At 45.3% G+C, this 19,645-nt stretch overlaps 1 protein-coding gene across 6 annotated transcripts in view; it reads right to left on the bottom strand.

The window, feature by feature from the left end:
* Positions 1-8,945: 8,945 nt before the first annotated feature.
* The window catches only part of LOC139559909 (putative nuclease HARBI1), a 37,150-nt gene continuing 26,450 nt past the window's right edge, over positions 8,946-19,645 (bottom strand). For 4 of the 6 annotated variants that reach the window (XM_071376360.1, XM_071376357.1, XM_071376356.1 and 1 more), the window contains 9 exons: positions 11,608-13,800; positions 11,344-11,520; positions 11,192-11,253; positions 11,023-11,109; positions 10,859-10,935; positions 10,206-10,760; positions 10,021-10,136; positions 9,813-9,924; positions 8,946-9,718 (listed from right to left, as the gene is read on the bottom strand). In XM_071376360.1, coding sequence (XP_071232461.1) covers positions 9,348-9,718; positions 9,813-9,924; positions 10,021-10,136; positions 10,206-10,677 — 1,071 coding nt within the window. In that variant the 5' untranslated portion in view covers positions 10,678-10,760; positions 10,859-10,935; positions 11,023-11,109; ... (1 more) ...; positions 11,344-11,520; positions 11,608-13,800 and the 3' untranslated portion in view covers positions 8,946-9,347. Of the gene's footprint in view, positions 9,719-9,812; positions 9,925-10,020; positions 10,137-10,205; positions 10,761-10,858; positions 10,936-11,022; positions 11,110-11,191; positions 11,254-11,343; positions 11,521-11,607; positions 18,819-19,645 lie in introns of those variants that run through there. The other 2 variants (XM_071376358.1, XR_011671844.1) reach the window with 2 other exon arrangements.

The raw sequence follows: 19,645 nt of genomic DNA, 5'->3' as shown, positions 1-19,645 counted from the left end.
AAAATGAGATTTTTCTTCTCCAGAAAATCACATTGTAGGATTTTTAATGAATTTATTAGCAAATTATGGTGGAAAATAAGTATTTGGTCAATAACAAAAGTTTATCTCAATACTTTGTTATATACCCTTTGTTGGCAATGACAGAGGTCAAACGTTTTCTGTAAGTCTTCACAAGGTTTTCACACACTGTTGCTGGTATTTTGGACCATTCCTCCATGCAGATCTCCTCTAGAGCAGTGATGTTTTGGGGCTGTTGCTGGGCAACACGGACTTTCAACTCCCTCCAAAGATTTTCTATGGGGTTGAGATCTGGAGACTGGCTAGGCCACTCCAGGACCTTGAAATGCTTCTTACGAAGCCACTCCTTCGTTGCCCGGGCGGTGTGTTTGGGATCATTGTCATGCTGAAAGACCCAGCCACGTTTCATCTTCAATGCCCTTGCTGATGGAAGGAGGTTTTCACTCAAAATCTCACGATATATGGCCCCATTCATTCTGTCCTTTACACGGATCAGTCGTCCTGGTCCCTTTGCAGAAAAACAGCCCCAAAGCATGATGTTTCCACCCCCATGCTTCACAGTAGGTTTGGTGTTCTTTGGATGCAACTCAGCATTCTTTGTCCTCCAAACATGACGAGTTGAGTTTTTACCAAAAAGTTCTATTTTGGTTTCATCTGACCATATGACATTCTCCCAATCTTCTTCTGGATCATCCAAATGCTCTCTAGCAAACTTCAGACGGGCCAGGACATGTACTGGCTTAAGCAGGGGGACACGTCTGGCACTGCAGGATTTGAGTCCCTGGCGGCGTAGTGTGTTACTGATGGTAGGCTTTGTTACTTTGGTCCCAGCTCTCTGCAGGTCATTCACTAGGTCCCCCCGTGTGGTTCTGGGATTTTTGCTCACCGTTCTTGTGATCATTTTGACCCCACGGGGTGAGATCTTGCGTGGAGCCCCAGATCGAGGGAGATTATCAGTGGTCTTGTATATCTTCCATTTCCTAATAATTGCTCCCACAGTTGATTTCTTCAAACCAAGCTGCTTACCTATTGCAGATTCAGTCTTCCCAGCCTGGTGCAGGTCTACAATTTTGTTTCTGGTGTCCTTTGACAGCTCTTTGGTCTTGGCCATAGTGGAGTTTGGAGTGTGACTGTTTGAGGTTGTGGACAGGTGTCTTTTATACTGATAACAAGTTCAAACAGGTGCCATTAATACAGGTAACGAGTGGAGGACAGAGGAGCCTCTTAAAGAAGAAGTTACAGGTCTGTGAGAGACAGAAATTGTTTGTAGGTGACCAAAAAACTTATTTTCCACCATATTTTGCAAATAAATTCATTAGAAATCCTACAATGTGTTTTTCTGGATTCTTTTTCCTCATTTTGTCTGTCATAGTTGAAGTGTACCTATGATGACAATTACAGGCCTCTCTCATATTTTTAAGTGGGAGAACTTGCACAATTGGTGGCTGACTAAATACTTTTTTGCCCCACTGTATATAGTGAAGGTAATCAGGGAAGTGATTGAGTCCAGGTGAGTCTGATGATGCGCAGGTGCGCGTAACGATTGTGACAGGCCGGAGAGGGAGCACACGTGACACTGAAGAAATTGGGCTTGGTCGCTAAGACTCTCACAAACTTCGACAGATGCACCATTGATCAGCCAGGTTGTTCAAGATTGACGTGGAAATTGGACGTCTATACATGTCCGGAGGACGTCGGGAAATGCCTTCAAAACTGGCCACTAGGTGCAACACTGAGCACTATTAACATCAACTAGGCTTGGGTTTGCTAGGATGCAGTGGATGAGTGTAATCCCATGACTCTGGATCAGAAGGTGGTGTGTTCAATTCTAGTTGTGGACACTCTTACCTTAACCATTCGGAAGGAGTGCCTAACGTAACTCTTAACTTGACGTTTGGAGGAAATGGAACAAAACAGAGCGGCGGGAGCAACAAAACACTTTGAAATTTGACGTTTGGAGCAACTTCAAATTTTGGACGTTTGTGGAACGTGGATGAACATCTAATTCTGCAGTGAAACTGTGAGAACTTGTTGTCATTGAGAGCATCCTGTCGGACTGTATCACCGCCTGCTAAGGCAATTGCACCGTCCCCAACCACATGGCTTCAGAAAGTGGTGGGGTTAGTCCAACGCATCACCAGGGGCAAACTACCTGTCCTCCAGGACATCTACAGCACCCGGTGTAACAGGAAGGCCAAGAAGATCATCAAGGACCTCAGCCACCCGATCTACGGCCTGTTCACCCCGCTAACATCTAGAAGGCGGAGAAAGTACAGGGGCATCAAAGCTGGGACAGAGAGACTGATAAACAGCTTCTATTCCCAGGCCATCAGACCGTTAAACAGTCACCAGTAGATATGGCCTCCACTCAGTTCTCTGCCCTTTGCCCAGTACCCTACTCTGCCTCTCTGTCACTGTCACTAGCCGGCTACCACCGGGTGCTCTACTCTACACCTTAGGGACTGCTGCCCTATGTACATAGTCATTGGACACTGGTCACTTTAATAATGTTTACATACTATTTACGCTGATCATCCAGAACACCTGCTCTTTCTATTACACAGACTGACCAGGTGAATCTTTATTGATGTCACTTGTTAATAAATCCACTTCAATCAGTGTAGATGAAGGGGAGGAGACAGGTTAAAGAAGGATTTGTAATCCTTGAGACAATTGAGACATGGGATTGTGTATGTGAGTCAATCAGAGGGTGAATGGGTAGTACCAAAGATTTAAGTGCCTTTGAACAGGGTATGGTAGTAGGTGCCAGGCGCACCGGTTTGTGTCAAGAACTGCAACGCTGCTGGGTTTTTTCCCCTATTTTTTTTCTTCCTCTTGACACATTGTAGTCCATGCCCCAACGAATTGAGGCTGTTCTGAGGGCAAAAGGGGGGTGCAACTAAATATTAGGAAGGTGTTCCTAATGTTTGCTTTAATCAGTGTATTTACAGTATGTACCACTGTACTAAATGTTTGATGATTTTGTGCTTGTTGACATTCATTGCATTGATTTATAGGAACTATTGATTTATAGCCGTAACATCTGATACACTGTGTACGCTACTAATAAAAATTGATTTGATGAACAGGCTGCTTTACTCAAAGCTTCACTGCCTCACTCTAACATGGCCGCTCCAATCTGCCTGACACAACAAGCCTGACCCTCCCTACCTCAACCTCCTCCCTCCCTCTCAGTACATCTCTGTCTCTCTGTTTCACTGTATATATCTCTCTATCTGTCCCTCTGTCTATCTGTCTCTCGGTCTGTCTGTCCATCTGCCTATCTGCCTTTCTGTCTTGCTGTCTCTCGGCCTTTCTGTCCATCTGCCCGGCTCTGTCCTCTCAGCCCTTCCCTCTTCCCCTCTCTCTGTTTGTCTGTCTGCCTTTCTGTCTATCTGTCTCTCGGTCTGTCTGTCCATCTGCCCGGCCCCCTCCTCTCACACCCTCCCTCTTCCCCTCTCTCTGTCTGTCTGTCTAGTCTTTCTGTCTATCTATCTGTCTGTCTGTCCATCTTCCCGGCTCCCTCCTCTCACACCCTCCCTCTTCCCCTCTCTCTGTCTGTCTGTCTAGTTTTTCTGTCTATCTATCTGTCTGTCTGTCCATCTTCCCGGCTCCCTCCTCTCACACCCTCCCTCTTCCCCTCTGTCTGTCTGTCTGTCTGTCTGTCTGTCTGTCTGTCTGTCTGTCTGTCTGTCTGTCTGTCTGTCTGCCTTTCTGTCTCTCGGTCTGTCTGTCCATCTTCCCTGCTCCCTCCTCTCACACCCTCCCTCTTCCCCTCTCTCTGTCTGTCTGTCTAGCCTTTCTGTCTATCTATCTGTCTGTCTGTCCATCTTCCCGGCTCCCTCCTCTCACACCCTCCCTCTTCCCCTCTCTCTCTGTCTGTCTCTCTGTCTGTCTGTCTGTCTGTCTGTCTGTCTGTCTGTCTGTCTGTCTGTCTGTCTGTCTGCCTTTCTGTCTGCCTTTCTGTCTGCCTTTTTGTCTGCCTTTCTGTCTATCTATCTGTCTGTCTGTCCATCTTCCCGGCTCCCTCCTCTCACACCCTCCCTCTTCCCCTCTCTCTGTCTGTCTGTCTGTCTGCCTTTCTGTCTATCTATCTGTCTGTCTGTCCATCTGCCCGGCTCCCTCCTCTCACACCCTCCCTCTTCCCCTCTCTCTCATGGTTTAGGACTCATTAGGTCACTTACACATTTATTCAGTCGTACGGCGAACACTTTAAAGTCAGGTTCATGGTGAAGTTGTTCTGTCTTTTCATGTTATTATTCAATAGGAGCATTTTCCAAAAAGACAGAGACACTGTGTGTGTGTGTGTTGGTTACCCAGCATGTATGATGCTAAGTGCACACATTACCCCTAAGAGACGGCAGCCATGATGCCTCGGGCCTCTTTGCCGCCAGTTACAAACACGGCTCTTCTTTTGATAAAACGAGAGCTAGCATGTTGCTGCCGCCGTAAAACGTTGTCATTGAGGCCATAGGAACACACACATCATATCCAGTGCAGGAAGTGAGCCTGAGCCTCCTCGTGATGACTTGCGTCTGAGCCACGACAAAGGGGAGGAGGTACATCAACGCAAATCTGGGGAACTTTGTGAAGTGGAGCGTCAACTGCTTCCCAGTAAGCCCCCCTGCTGCGGAACGCAGTGCCATAATTGGTCACGTCGAATAAAAACGACACAATGGATATACAACTGTCATAAAAATAGCACAGGCACGCTTTTCAAAGCCCCATCCACGACTCTTCACTATCAGAACGGAGCCCAGCTGTGTACTTTGTGTCTGTGTCGGTGCCATCCGAGAGAGACTTGTATGCAAAGTGAAGCCTGGCGCCTAAAGAGCCCCATCACTACCAGGTGCAGCCAGAAGAGAACCGGAGCGGGCTCCAACGAGAGGATATTTGGCACCAGGTGTATTTCTACAGTATGGTACGTGCAAAGGTGCAGCTCAACGATAATGGCGTCTGACAAAAACAACCGCGGGTCCTCTTTCAAGGCCCATTCCCTTGGACGACAAAGACCAAACAGAAGTGGAAACCAGACAACGGTGTGGGGGAACTGCGAATGAAGGAATGTAAGACAGGAAGGACGCGACGTAAGGAACGAGGGGGGGGGGGGTGAAAATAAGAAGAATAGTCAGGGAGAGGGAGGTTGGTAAATGCACAGAGAGTGAAAGACATACATGGAGGGAAGACACAAAGAGATGGAGAGAATCTAGAAGGACATATGGATTTTGTGGCTATAAAGTGGTTGTGGTACCAGCCTGGTATTCACATCACTCCCTGTCCCCATCCCCACCCCTAGGAGCTTCCCTGGTGGTTCTGTACCCCTGCAAGTCTATGAACAAGTCCTTCATGATGTGTTGGCAAGATGCTCCTGGACTGGGCTACAGATTAGCCCACCCCTAAAGATACCGCTCTCCTTTGAAGAGGAATGGCCTTGGCTGCCCACTACCATCTGTGGGGGCTGACACACATGCATTTGCACACTTTTACCCCATTGGCCAGCTTGCACCAGGGCTATATTTCTCCCTGTAACAGGGTCGACCTCCCTCCAGTAGAGATGGACTCAGACATGTTTTGTGTTTGACCTTAACGAATCTCCTGCTCTTCCTTTCTCCCCCTCTAATTGACTCGAGCCCTGCCTCTTTCTCCCCCACTGTCCTTTCCTACCTGTAAAATGTAAAATAACATGACGATTCTGTCCATTTCAACATTATGAATCATATCAGAGAACGGCCTTTTCCCTTTCGTTCTCCTCCTCTCATCCTCGCTGTTTCTCTACCCCGTTCACCCTTCCATCCCACCCTCCCCCGCTCTACCCCCTCTAAATCTCATTTACTCCCTTGAAAGTAGTCAGAAAAAAGAGTGGAGTACAAAACGACTTTCTCTTCCCCGAAGCGAAAAGCATCTTCTTATTGTGGAGGTCTCTGTGTGCAGCCCTGAGCTCTGAACACTGCTATGCCTGTTTTAATGATGCACAGGAGCAGAGAGAGAAAGAGAGGTAGAGAGAGGGTGAGAGGGAGAGAGATTTCGCTACCAACTCACTGCTAACCCCCTGACCCCCACCCCCCCTCCTCCCACCTCCCCTCCCCCTCAAAGAAAGTGCTCCTCTTGTTCCACATTCATTTTGAGAGGTTGTTCTAAGCGATATAACCTCTCAGCAATATTATTTATTACTTCTCCCTCAACCCACACTGAGACCTGGGTTGCTATGCTACAATAATCCAACCTCTCATCTTTCCTCCTCCTCTTCTCCTCTCTTCTCCACATTTACTTATTTATTTCCTTACCAACCCATAGTGCCCTGGGGAAGGACAGGAAAGGGTTAAATCCTATAATCCCCCTCTCACTCTCTCCTTTTCTCTCTCTCTCTCTCTCTCTCTCTCTCTCTCTCTCTCTCTCTCTCTCTCTCTCTCTCTCTCTCTCTCTTGTTTTCTCCCTCTCTTTAATGACCTCCTGCAGTTCACGACCCTGTTTGATTTGACCCCACGACCTCTTAGGGTCACGACCCCATCTTGCACCAAAACAAATTACATTTGACCCCTGCGTAAGAGGTTAGGTTTAGCCACGAGAGTCACATCATATCATATATCTATCAATCTCTTTTAGTTTTCTACTCCTGAATAGCAAGTTCCACGTCGGGTAGTTCTTTTCGTTTTAAAATCTGTTCTAGTAGTTTTATGATCACAAAGGGAAACGGGGCAATATAGTCACTGACATAACAAACAACCCAAAGAGTTCGTAATGGCTAAAGTAAAAACGTTATAATTATTTTACTGGCATTTGGCCGGGAAATATCTGCTCTTCATGAGGTCTGTTACACAAACACTGGGACATTAATGGTTTCCCCATAGGCTGATAACCCAACAGAAAAAATCCAATCCAATACACACTGTCTCTAACAGACAACATTCTGTGTTACATCATAGCTGCCCCTTGCAGTGTGTTTCTCTTTTTCTCCATCTCTTCCTCCCTCCCACCCTCCCTCTCCCTCTGTTATGGCCTTGTCTCCGGGGAAACGCTCGTTTTTGTCAAAATCACCTTGGAGATTGTGGACCTGCGCTGATGGCAGAGCTGAGAACAGGAGAGGAAAGAAGGGGGATGAGGAGCGGAATATGAGCGAAAGGGGGGGATCAAAGCTTGTCTGGCTCAGCCCAGACTAACGTGAGGGGACAGCCTTAGCTATCTGTTAACCAAACTCACGCTGGCGACGCCAGGAAGAGAGGGAAGGAGAGAATAGAGGGATAGAATTCTCTCCTTCACAGCGCTGCGTTCTCCCGCCTTCTCTGACAGCAGTTGGAGGCGCATGGGCCTTGATGTCACATCCTGTAGGTGTCTAAGCCGCTTACTTACACAAGATAGAGAAAGAGAGAGCGGGAAAGAGAGAAAGAGATATGTAGGATGCAGTGGCGGGGGGGGGGTCACGGTGGTTGGAGGATCAGGATGTAATATGCTTTTTGATTGTATGTTTGTCTTGCTGTTGAATACATAAAGACGTGAGGTAGTTGTACGGCATGTGTAAAGTTTGAGGGTATGATGTATGCGAGGGGAAAAAGTCCAGGGGATAATTGGACCCGGTCTGTACATTTCAGTGTGTACGTGTGCATGCTGACTCCCCGGGCCAGGATAGAAGGAAAGGGTTAAAATATTCCAGATTCCGGGCGCAGGGCATGATGGGAAGACATGGGATGCCCTGGCTGGGAGATGGCTTTCGGGGTGTAGGGCTGTTGCGGACCGTATCACCGCCACACCGGCAGTCATGAGTCACGACCGCAATACAATTACACGTGACCGTTGAGTCACGGTAATCTCCTCTTACGCACCCTGGACATCCACCTCACTAACGACCATCAGGTCCTAATGGCCTGGTTCTCAGGGCTCCGTTGTCTCGCGAACCACTCTGAAATCAATACAAATTCAATCGAAAATCTCATCAAACACTTATCATCAAAACGGTATTGTGCTTTTAAAACTCACCTCACTGTGATGAATCAATTTGAGGAAAGAAGTTCAACAGGTTGAAACTGAGTGAAAAACATGATCGTTGTGCATGTTGTTTCAAAGCCTAGTTCAACTAAACGGTGATGATTCATTCAAAACAATCATATGCATTGAGCCCTAGCCTGAAAAAAACCCTAAATTAAAATAACGATTGTGCGGTTATAAACTCAGCAACAACAAAAACAACGTCCCTTTTTCAGGACCCTGGGCCTGTTGCACAAAACTAGGATAAGGGATTAAGCCAGGATATCTTGGTGATCCTGGCTCAATTGATCCGTAATCCGGTTGCACTAAAGATGGATAGGGGGCAGGAGGATATGTTATGGTATAAATTACCATGGAGATTTATTCTGTGGAGCTAGCCTGCTCCAGACCAGGCTAAATTCCAGGATCTATTTAATCTCATCCCTAATGTCAGTCAGCAGTCACCACAAATGGAAACCAATAGTTATTTCACTGCTCACTATACATTGTTATCACATATAACTAGACCCACTGTTATTATTTAAACGTTTGTGATCATTAATTTCAATGATTTTGGATAAAAAATGATTTTTAGATGATGTTGCTATCATTAGATAATTTACAGTTTCCCATAGACTATAAGGCTATATATAAAATGATAGAATATTAGGGCCACAGAGGGGGAAAAAACACAAGTCATAATATTGTAACCAGTTGTTTTAAAGGAGGACAGTTGTTAAAATGACAGATGTGGGGCATTTCGTGAATTTGTACTTCAGTATGGTTTCATAAACAAAGACATGCTGATGTGCCAGAATATTAAGTATCACATTGTCATAAGTATCAAAACTGTAAAAACAATATGTAGCTTTTCTGCAGAAAGAACCAGCCTCATAAATTTATGACTTTATCCTTTTTCTTCAGTGTGGCCCTAGTACTCTGTCATATAAACAAATACACATTCCATATGAATATAAAAACACAATGTGTAACATTATGTTCCTTTATTGAATAAGGACAAAACAAAGCAGGTAAACCATCAGCTCCTTTCGAAACTGAAGTCACAGTGACTCTACAAGATGGAAAGCACAGAATCCAAGCATATTATACAAAATGATACATACACATTCAAAGGTCTGTATATAACACACCCTGCATGTCTGCACACTAAAATAAATGCAGGACAAATCCATACACATCAACTGAACAGACAAATGAATGGATGCAGTAGCCTCCCTGCAGCCTTGTATTACACACAGTATACCGCACAAACATCATAAGAGGCCAAATTCGTCAAAAAACGAACCCAAAAAAACCCAAATTCCTCTGCCACCGCAGGACATATTTAACCAAAATTGAAAGCACACATACTAACTAAAATAATTCAACACATATTGGTCCCTCAGCAGCCGACCACTGTCGTCATCAGGGAAGATTGCCGGATTGTCCCAGTCCATGGCTGGTGGCACTCTGGGGGCCCTCTCCTTCCTCAGGCAGGCCACATTGTGGAGGACAGCACAAGCCACAGTAATATCACATGCCCTAACAGGGCTGACCCTTAATTTGTGAAGGCAGTGAAAGCGTGCCTTCAGGAGGCCAAAGGTCATTTCAACTCTGGCCCTGGTCCTGGCATGGGCATGGTTGTAGGCCTGCTGTGCTTCCTGGGGGTCTGTGAAAGGTGTCAGGAGAAAAGGCTGGCAGCCATACCCCCTGTCTCCCAGCAACACACCAGAGAATTCACCTGTCAACACAAAATCTCATCATTACTACCTCATAAACACAGTGATATTCTTGACACAGCCATGATGGTTATAAATAGGGGTTGTGTGGCTTACCTTGTGATAGGCACTGATAGATTTCAGAGGCCCGAAAGATTCTGGAGTCATGGACTGAGCCAGGCCATTTTGCCACAACATTGCTGATCACACAGTCAGCATTGCAGACCATCTGAAATCATAAGATGAGGAATATTACACCAATCAATGCACATCACTGGCAATGCAGAGTGTTCGTCAATGGACAATATCAAAAAGTTATGTTCACCTGAACATTAATGCTGTGAAAGGATTTCCTATTCACAAAATCGGCCTCATGGGCACCTGAGGGGGCTTTTATCCTTATGTGTGTGCAGTCCACTGCACCAATGACATTGGGGAAACCTGTCACACAAAGTAATGAGTATCCTATTTTGTGTTAACAGTTGTCCTGTACTTTGTAGATCCTCTTACCTGCAATCCTATAGAACTCCTCTTTGATGTCACAGAGTCTTCTGTGGCCAGGGAAGGAGATGAAGACATCTGCTAATGCTTTGATAGCCAGACACACACTCCTTATTGTGCGGCAAATTGTGGCCTTGTTCAGCTGTTCTGCATCCCCCACTGAGTACAGGAAGGCTCCACTAGCAAAAAAGCGCAAGGCCACACAAACCATTTGCTCCACACTCAGTGCATGGCTCCGTGCAGTGCGGTGCTTAATCCTGGGACCCAGTAGTCTGCATAGATACCTGATGCCATCTGCAGAAAACCTGTATCTTTCATATAGATGGTCATCAGGGAAGGCCAGTGGGTCCAACCGGTCCCTGAAGACCCTTTCTCGCCTGAAGGCTCTCCTCAGCACAAGTGCTTCTTCATCCACCACATCTCGCACGAATGGGCATGCCATTGTCAGAGCAGAAAGGAACACACAATTTTGGGCCTTCATATAGGCTAGTGGCCACACCTGGTGCTGGGGGGGTGGGCAAAAGAGGGCGATGCCTTATAACGATGACTTGGTTGTACTGATCGCTGGGAAAATAAAAAAAACCTTAGAAAGATGCCACCGTCCTGTGTGCTCACAATAAGAGCTCATATGTCATGGCTCACTTGACTTTACGAGAATATACCTAATTTTTATTTTGAGCTGTGTCATCTTCTTGGAGCTGTTGCCAGGCTGGTTTTCCCACTGTATAGCATCTGGGTCCTGTAAAAGAAATTAGATTTTTTGATTTTGATGAGGACTCCTCACCATTGTAGAGTAAATAGTACTTTCACAGTCTTAACATGATACCTCATGCCTTCTGGAATCCAGAGAGATGGTCTCCTCCTCATCATCGTCTCCATCATGTGCTGTTGCTGCTGCACTGGGGCCTTCACCCTATCACATTTAATCGGATTCATATTGAAGCTAGTAGACAAGACATGCCAGGCCTACAGTATGCCTTTGATGGAGTACTCACTGGATCAGCATCGTCTGGTGCTTGTGCTGCTGGCTCTAACAGGAACACCGTGCTGCCAGACACTGCAAGGCAATAGGTAAACCAAAGTCAGACAGTCCAAATTGATTCAATATGAATGTGGTTGTATCCCATGTAGAGATGGAAGGACATACCTTGAATGAAGCGGGTGGCATCTTGGGAGGAACCTATGCTCGTCTCTTTCCCCCCAGGGATCCCCTCTAAGACGGGCCTGCCTTTATTTAGCTCCAAGGCCATGTCCTCTGCTGGGGTAAGGTCAGCCTTTGGTGACCCACCACCCGTGCCTTGTCTGTGGGTATTCTTTTTCACTGCTAAAACAGTACAGACAATGTGTGAGCAGGCACCTTCTGGGTACAATATATGCTTGTGCTTTGTTAAATATTAGTCAGGGACCATACCATTCTGCAGAATGTTCTTGTATTTGATTTTGACCTGCTGCCATGTCCGTTTTGGCCCGTTCATGTTTAATCTACACACACACACACACACACACACACATTTAATGGAGTCACACTGCAAAAAATTACTTGGTATTTTTGTCTTGTTTTCAGTAAAAATATCAAAAAATGTATCATAGCTTTATACAGTGTGATGGAGTTACTTTACACAATTTCACTCATATCTGCAGTGCATTTCAATTAAAAATTTAACCGTTTCATAATTACAGTACAACTGCATTTTTGGAGATGTGAATTAAATATTTGAATTGTAATTGTGATGTTTCAGCGGAGCGGTGAGTGTGTAATTGTGCACTACTTACGCATTCAGGCGGTCTGCAATACTTTGCCACGCTTTTTCTCTTTGCTTTATCACTGTGGCGGTGTTGCCTTTCTTCTTAATTATATATTTGACCTCCTCGTATGCCTCCATGAGGATTTGTGCTTCCGACGGGGAAAAGTACGCGGCTCTAGTTGCCATGGTAAATCAGTTAATCTGTGATCTGTGGCGGGGTCTATTTGAGTGAGCCGTGAGCGCGCACCTATCCAGGATTGGTTTCACCTGGCTTAATGAATCCGTGTCTGCTCATCCTGGCTTGGTCTTTGTGCAACCAATTAAGCCTGGACGCACATGTTTTGGCTTCATTGAGCTCAGCTGAGTCATTTATCCCGGATGTCTTAATTCTACTTTTGTGCAACAGGCCCCCTGTCTTTCAAAGATAATTCGTAAAAATCCAAATAACTTCACAGATCTTCATTGTAAAGGGTTTGAACACTGTTTCCCATGCTTGTTCAATGAACCATAAACAATGAATGAACATGCACCTGTGGAACGGTCGTTAAGACACTAACAGCTTACAGACGGTAGGCAATTAAGGTCACAGTTATGAAAACTTAGGACACTAAAGAGGCCTTTCTACTGACTCTGAAAAACACCAAAAGAAAGATGCCCAGGGTCCCTGCTCATCTGCCTTAGGCATGCTGCAAGAAGGCATGAGGACTGCAGATGTGGCCACGGCAATAAATTGCAATGTTCGTACTGTGAGACACCTAAGACAGCGCTACAGGGAGCCAGGACAGCAGCTGATTGTCCTCGCAGTGGCAGACTACGTGTAACAACACCTGCACAGGATCGGTACATGCCCGAGTTACACCAGGAATGCACAATCCCTCCATCAGTGCTCAGACTGTCCGCAATAGGCTGAGAGAGGTTGGACTGAGGGCTTGTAGGCCTGTTGTAAGGCAGGTCCTCACCAGACATCACCGGCAACAACGTCGCCTATGTGCAAATACCCACCGCCGCTGGACCAGACAGGGGTGATTCGCTTTTATCGTCGAAGGAATGAGCATTACACCGAGGCCTGTACTCTGGAGAGGGATCGATTTGGAGGTGGAGGGCCCATCATGGTCGGGGGCGGTGTGTCACAGCATCATCGGACTGAGCTTGTTGTCATTGCAGGTATCGTGTCTTTGGCATCATTAAAAGTGAACACTGTTATTTTATCAAATCAATTCTCTGTATTTACTATTACGTGATTAAACTAATCATGTAAATGTAATTAACTAGGAAGTCGGGGCATCGAGGAAAATCTCCAGATTACAAAGTTATAATTTTGCTAATATAACTCTTCAGATATTTTAATATCTGATCAATTAGTCTTCTATTTCATTAATTATTCTTTACCTCACGTTTACCTCACATTAGTCTCACTCCAAACGTCATAAATTGATGGTTATCTGAATGAACCCGGCCTTTACTATGAATCATCCATACATCAACATACATCATACATCATATTTACTAACTAACTAAGTAATCACAGAAATGCATAAACAAACAAACAGTAGAGATGATTACAAGGAAATGATAGGGGAGGTTCCCTAGTGGGCTAAGCCAATATGACGGCTTGGTGGACAAAGGGAAGGGGGTGTGGACTGAGCGAGAGCGGGAAAGACCAGAGGGATCACTTCCCACAGTACTACTATAATTATATTAATTGAAATGCTAATCCTTTGCACATGAATGCTCACTCATTTGGGAATAATTACCATCAATATATATATTTACGCCCATGTGTCGTGATCTTTTCTGTTGGAATCCGGTCCGTCTGCTGGAGAGTCAGTTCATCGGTATCTCTTTCTCTCTCTGCTTCCCTGAAGATCAAAAGTATTTCGTGGTTAGAATGGATATTTCAGGGTACCATTCAGAAATGTTCTCATAGAATAGATGTTTTGGCGGTTGTCGGTAATTGCATCCCAGGTTTACATAATTTCTAGCTGCAGACTAGTAATTAGTATCTAAGATTCGCTCTTATTCTGTAGGGATCGATAGTGGTATGGTTAGGAATTCAATAACTATTTGCAATCACAGCTCACGCTGTGGGTTTGCTCAGTCTTGGTTCTCAAACCTGTGCCACCTCAGCTGACACCTTCCTCAGGAGGGTTTTTTATTCGTAACAATAGAAAAGGTGGTTCTATGACACCTGATCATGTCTGTGCTCATGGGGGCGGGCCAATGACTTAGTTCAACTTTCAAGGAAATACAATTCTCTCAGATTAAAGGCTTAACATGACATTACATCACTTCACAAATAGTTTCATCTTTACTCATTCATTTTATACAAGAATTAGATGCAAACCCCATAATTGAGAAATTTACATATTCAGAGATATAGTTTTGTGTGTTTCCTTCTCCTCTCTGAGGTCACCAAATGAAACACACTCGTCATACCCGTCCCTTAAGTGTCCACGGACCATTCCCACCTTCTCACAAGTGGACATTTTGTTTCATATTCCCATTTTGGGGATTTAGGTGTTTGCCATGTGAAATCCTTTGTTCTCTCCGTTTCTCTCTTTCTGCATGGCCAGGGGGAGAGAGTCTCCACCAGGAATTTACGACCTGAGATAACAGAGGTGTAGGAGAGAGTGGGAAGCCATGATCTATACCCAGAAAGTGCCACGTCATTACACAGGCAATCTCAACTCTGTGTGTTACAGGGAAGACATCCTCCTCCCTCATGTGGTACCCTTCCTGCAGGCTCATCCTGACATGACCCTCCAGCATGACAATGTCACCAGCCATACTGCTCGTTCTGTGCGTGATTTCCTGCAAGACAGGAATGTCAGTGTTCTGCGATGGCCAGCGAAGAGCCCGGATCTCAATCCCATTGAGCACGTCTGGGACCTGTTGGATTCGGCGGGTGAGGGCTAGGGCCATTCCCCTCAGAAATGTCCGGGAACTTGCAGGTGCCTTGGTGGAAGAGTGGGGTACCATCTCACAGCAAGAACTGGAAAATCTGGTGCAGTCCATGAGGAGGATATGCACTGCAGTACTTAATGCAGCTGGTGGCCACACCAGATACTGACAGGAATGTCACTTTTGATTTTTTGATTTTTACCCCCCCTTTGTTCAGGGACACATTATTCCATTTCTGTTAGTCACATGTCTGTGGAACTTGTTCAGTTCATGTCTCAGTTGTTGAATCTTGTTATGTTCATACAAATATTTACACATGTTAAGTTTGCTGAAAATAAACGCAGTTGACAGTGAGAGGACGTTTCTTTTTTTGCTGAGTTTATAATACATAGCCTACTACTTATTGTGCACAGCAGAAAAACATTAAAAAAAAAAATATTTAGATGTCTTTGGTACATAGTTGGTTTAGCCCATACTCCAAAATTAAACAAATTATGTTAATCGCATTTGAGTGTGTAATGTATTATTATGCCTACTGGATGGACTGGTTACCTTGTGCTAAGTTCCAAACGTTCTATCCATGAGTCTGGGAGAGAACATACAGGCCTAGGTGATGCTGTTGGTTCATTGATTGTGCAGGGCGGCCTTCAATTACAGTGCATTTGTATTAGATTTTGAATAGCCATAGTATTTTTTATTTAATGGGCTACAGAATATCTCATTTTGTATTTTATCCCCTTTTTCAATCTTGTCTCATCACTGCAACTCCCCAACAAGCTCTGGAGAGGCGAAGGTGGAGTCATGCATCCCCTGAAACATGACCCGCCTAACCACGCTCCTTAACACCCGCCAGCTTAGCCCAGAAGCCAGCCGCACCAACGTGTCGGAGGAAACACCGCTCAAATGGGGTCTGCCCGAAGGCACCAGGCCCGCCACAAGGATTCGCTAGAGAGCGAAGAGCCAAGTAAAGCCCCACCGGCCTAACCCTTCCCTAACCTTGACTACGCTGGGCCAATTGTGCCACCGTCCTATTTGACTCCCGGCCACGGCCGGTTCTGGCACAGCCCGGGAAATCAACCTGGGTCTGTAGTAATGCCTCTAGCACTGCATTCAGATGCAGTGCCTTAGACCGCTGTGCCACTCGTTAGGATTTGACTTGGTTTCGCAAATTAAGCACTGGGTAACTGCAGGGACAGAATTGGTGAGCCCATGGCACACAGCGTTTGGGCGGAATATCACCTGTCGCGCATTGAGAGGCTGCATGCTTATAAAACAGTGGCTGATGCGTGGAGTAAAATAACTGGAGTAGCCTACCTAGCATGATTTAAAAATGAACCCGGTGGAAAGCGGCCTCCATTCAATATATTTTTTCCCCTGCCACTGTTCCTGCCTAGTTGATAATGGGCCATTCTAAATCTAAACTCATTTGACATATTAATAAAGATTACATTGAGAATAGTCTGATGGGTAAAAATAAACTATATATACAAAAGTATGTGGACACCCCTTCAAATTAGTGGATTCGGGCTATTTCAGCCACACCCGTTGCTGACAGGTGTATACAATTGAGAACACAGCCATGCAATCTCCATAGACAAACATTGGCAGTAGAATGGCCGGACTGATGAGCTCAGTGACTTTCAACGTGAACCGTCATAGAATGTCACCTTTCCATCAAGTCAGATCGTCATATTTCTGTCCTGTTAGAGCTGCCACGGTCAACTGTAAGTGCTGTTATTGTGAAGTGGAAATGTCTAGGAGCAACAACGGCTCAGTGGTAGGCCACACACGCTCACAGAACGGGACCGCCAAGTGCAGAAGCGCGTAAAAATCGTCTGTCCTCACTACCGCGACATTAGCACGGAGAACTGTTTGTCGGGAGCTTCATGAAATGGGTTTCCATGGCCGAGCAGCCACACACAAGCCTAAGATCACCATGCGCATTGCCAAGCGTCGGCTGGAGTGGTGTAAAGCTTGCCACCATTGGACTAGAGCAGTGAAAACGTATTCTCTGGAGTGTGTTTGGCAGTCCAAAGGACCAATATGGGTTTGGGGGATGCCAGGAGAACGCTACATGCCCAAATGCAAATGCCAACTGTAAGGTTTGGTGGAGAAGGAATAATGGTCTGAGGCTGTTTTTCATGGTCCGGTTCCTGTGGGCTCCTTCGTTCCAGTGAAGGGAAATCTTCACGCTACAGCATACAATGACATTCTAAACAATTCTGTACTTCCAACTTTGTGGCAACAGGTTGGGGTAGGCCCTTTCCTGTTTCAGCATGACAATGCCCCTGTGCGCAAAGCGGGGCCCATACAGAAATGGTTTGTCGAGATTGGTGTGGAAGAACTTGACTGGCCTGCACAGAGCCCTGACCTCAACCCCATTGAAAATCTTTGGGATGAATTGGAACGCCAACTGCAAGCCAGGCCTAATCGCCTCACTAATGCGATTGTGGCTGAATGGAAGCAAGTCCCCACAGAAATGGGAAAGCCTTCCCAGAAGACTGGAAGCTGTTATAGCAGCAAAAGGGGGACCAACACCATATTTATGTCCATGATTTTGGAATGAGATAGTAGGCGAGCAGGTGTCCTTATACTTTTGGTCATGTATTGTATGATCACTTGATGGGGGAACAGTGGGTGCTGCCTGAAGCAAGGAACGGAGAACAAGCTATTTTTGTGACTTTCTCAAATCATCAATAGCCTATATTTGCATCATGAAGCCCATATATGTTTGGATTTCTAAGGCATTTTAAGGTTTGTATCATTCACAACTAAAATTGCCAAATAACTGTAAATCTAGCGTAAAGGATCTGTTTCAAATAATTACTTTTATGCTCAACATAGCCACTTCATATGACCACTCACTCCAGAATGGGTAAAATATCCTTTCTATTTTATTCAGCTAAGTTAAATTATATTCTTCTTACTATAAAAACATATAATATAAAATAATGGCACGTGACTTATATATCTTGTCCACTAAATGAACAAGCTTACAGGATATGACATGGCATAGCCAGATAACAGAGTGGGAAAATTCATATTCTGTTCTTCCAAAAATACATTTTCTTCAAAACAAAATAGTTCTGCCTAAAATAAATAATGGATTTATTGTGAGGGTCTATATTAAATTAAATTAGATTTAGTAGACTTTTTAAATGTAGAAGTTCCAGCGGCGTGTATGCTTGGAATCCTGGAGATGGTAAACGTGTTTATATTATTTTAAGGTCAATTACCGTGAGAACGGCAGTCTTTTGCATGACAATACGCGTGCATGTACAGTATGTGAGTGAGGGAGCTGATAATGACTTACAAAAGCTACTAGCTCTCACAGTCTCACGTCAGAATTAGACGTTTATCCATGTTTCTCAAACGTAACATTTCATAGTTGTTCCAAACGTAAAAAGTGTTCAAGGTTACGCATGAACTCCACATTATTTTAAGGTTAGGGTTAAGTATTAACTCTGAATTCTTAAGGCATTAACTCAGAATGTTTTTTTATTTTACTAGGAAAGTCTGTTAAGAACAAATTCTTATTTACAATGACGGCCTACCCCGGACAAACCCTAACACGGACCTGGACGATGCTGGGCCAATTGTGCACTGCCCTATGGGACTCCCAATCTAGGCCGGATGTGATACAGCCTGGAATCAAACAAGGGAATTGAACCAGGGTCTGTAGTGACGCCTTTAGCAGTGAGAATATAAAAAACGAATTTGTATAGCTGGATTTGAACATGAAACCTTTGGAATCAGAGGCAGATGCTTACACCCATCCACCATGCATTAGCAAAACCAACACCTACCTGAAGGTAACAGCGCTCACTGTTGCCCCTAGTGGCCAGTTTCCACGTCTCCCAACGTCGAAAGTCGAATACTGCCTGAACAAAAAGGGCATTCTGAAAGGCTCACACTAAACACACACAGTCTCTCTTTATCGTTTGGTAAACTAGTATTTCTGTCCTTTCAGCAACCTCCTTGTTGATGAACACTGGGAAAGCCCCCAGGTCACTGGCTCTGTTTGTCAATCCCCTCCTCACCCTATCCTCTCCTTCACCCCCCCCCCCCCCCCCCTCTGACGGTCCTCCTCGCCTGACCAGTTCCTCTAATTTGGTTTCTAATTTTCTCTGTACCTCATCCCCTCTCCTTTCAGCTGGCTGTGTGGGAGTAGGCCTATAACCTAGCCCAGCCCTGTGTGTGTGTGTGTGTGTGTGTGTGTGTGTGTGTGTGTGTGTGTGTGTGTGTGTGTGTGTGTGTGTGTGTGTGTGTGTGTGTGCGTGTGTGTGTGTGTGTGTGTGTAAATTCCCTTAAAGTACAATGGTGTTTTAACACTGACGGTTCTTTGGGAAAATGCACACATGCACGCACACAAATACTGAGATGCCAACACACCCAATACTATGAAGTCAGACTGAGCGTTTGTGTGTGTGTGTGTGTGTGTGTCTGTGTGTGTGTGTGGCAGGCTTGCATGTGGATGTGTTTGTGTGCATTTACGCATGTCTCTGTGTGTGCGTTTGTGGGTGTCATTTAAGAAAGCAGCAGATAGATAGACACAAACACACAGTGATTAAACAGACTTAAGCAGAACTATACACTGGGGAAAACAAAGAACAGAGAGAGAGAGAGAGAGAGAGAGAGAGAGAGAGAGAGAGAGAGAGAGAGAGAGAGAGAGAGAGAGAGAGAGAGAGAGAGAGAGAGAGAGAGAGAGAGAGAGAGAGAGAGAGAGAGAGAGAGAAGAAATACTGAAAGGGGGGAAGAGTCACAGAGAATTGACGGTAAATTGGAGGTCAGAGAGATAGGTAG

Source organism: Salvelinus alpinus, chromosome 30, assembly GCF_045679555.1.
Source record: "Salvelinus alpinus chromosome 30, SLU_Salpinus.1, whole genome shotgun sequence".
Classification (NCBI taxonomy): domain Eukaryota; kingdom Metazoa; phylum Chordata; class Actinopteri; order Salmoniformes; family Salmonidae; genus Salvelinus; species Salvelinus alpinus.
This window is presented reverse-complemented; position numbering and strand designations above follow the sequence as displayed.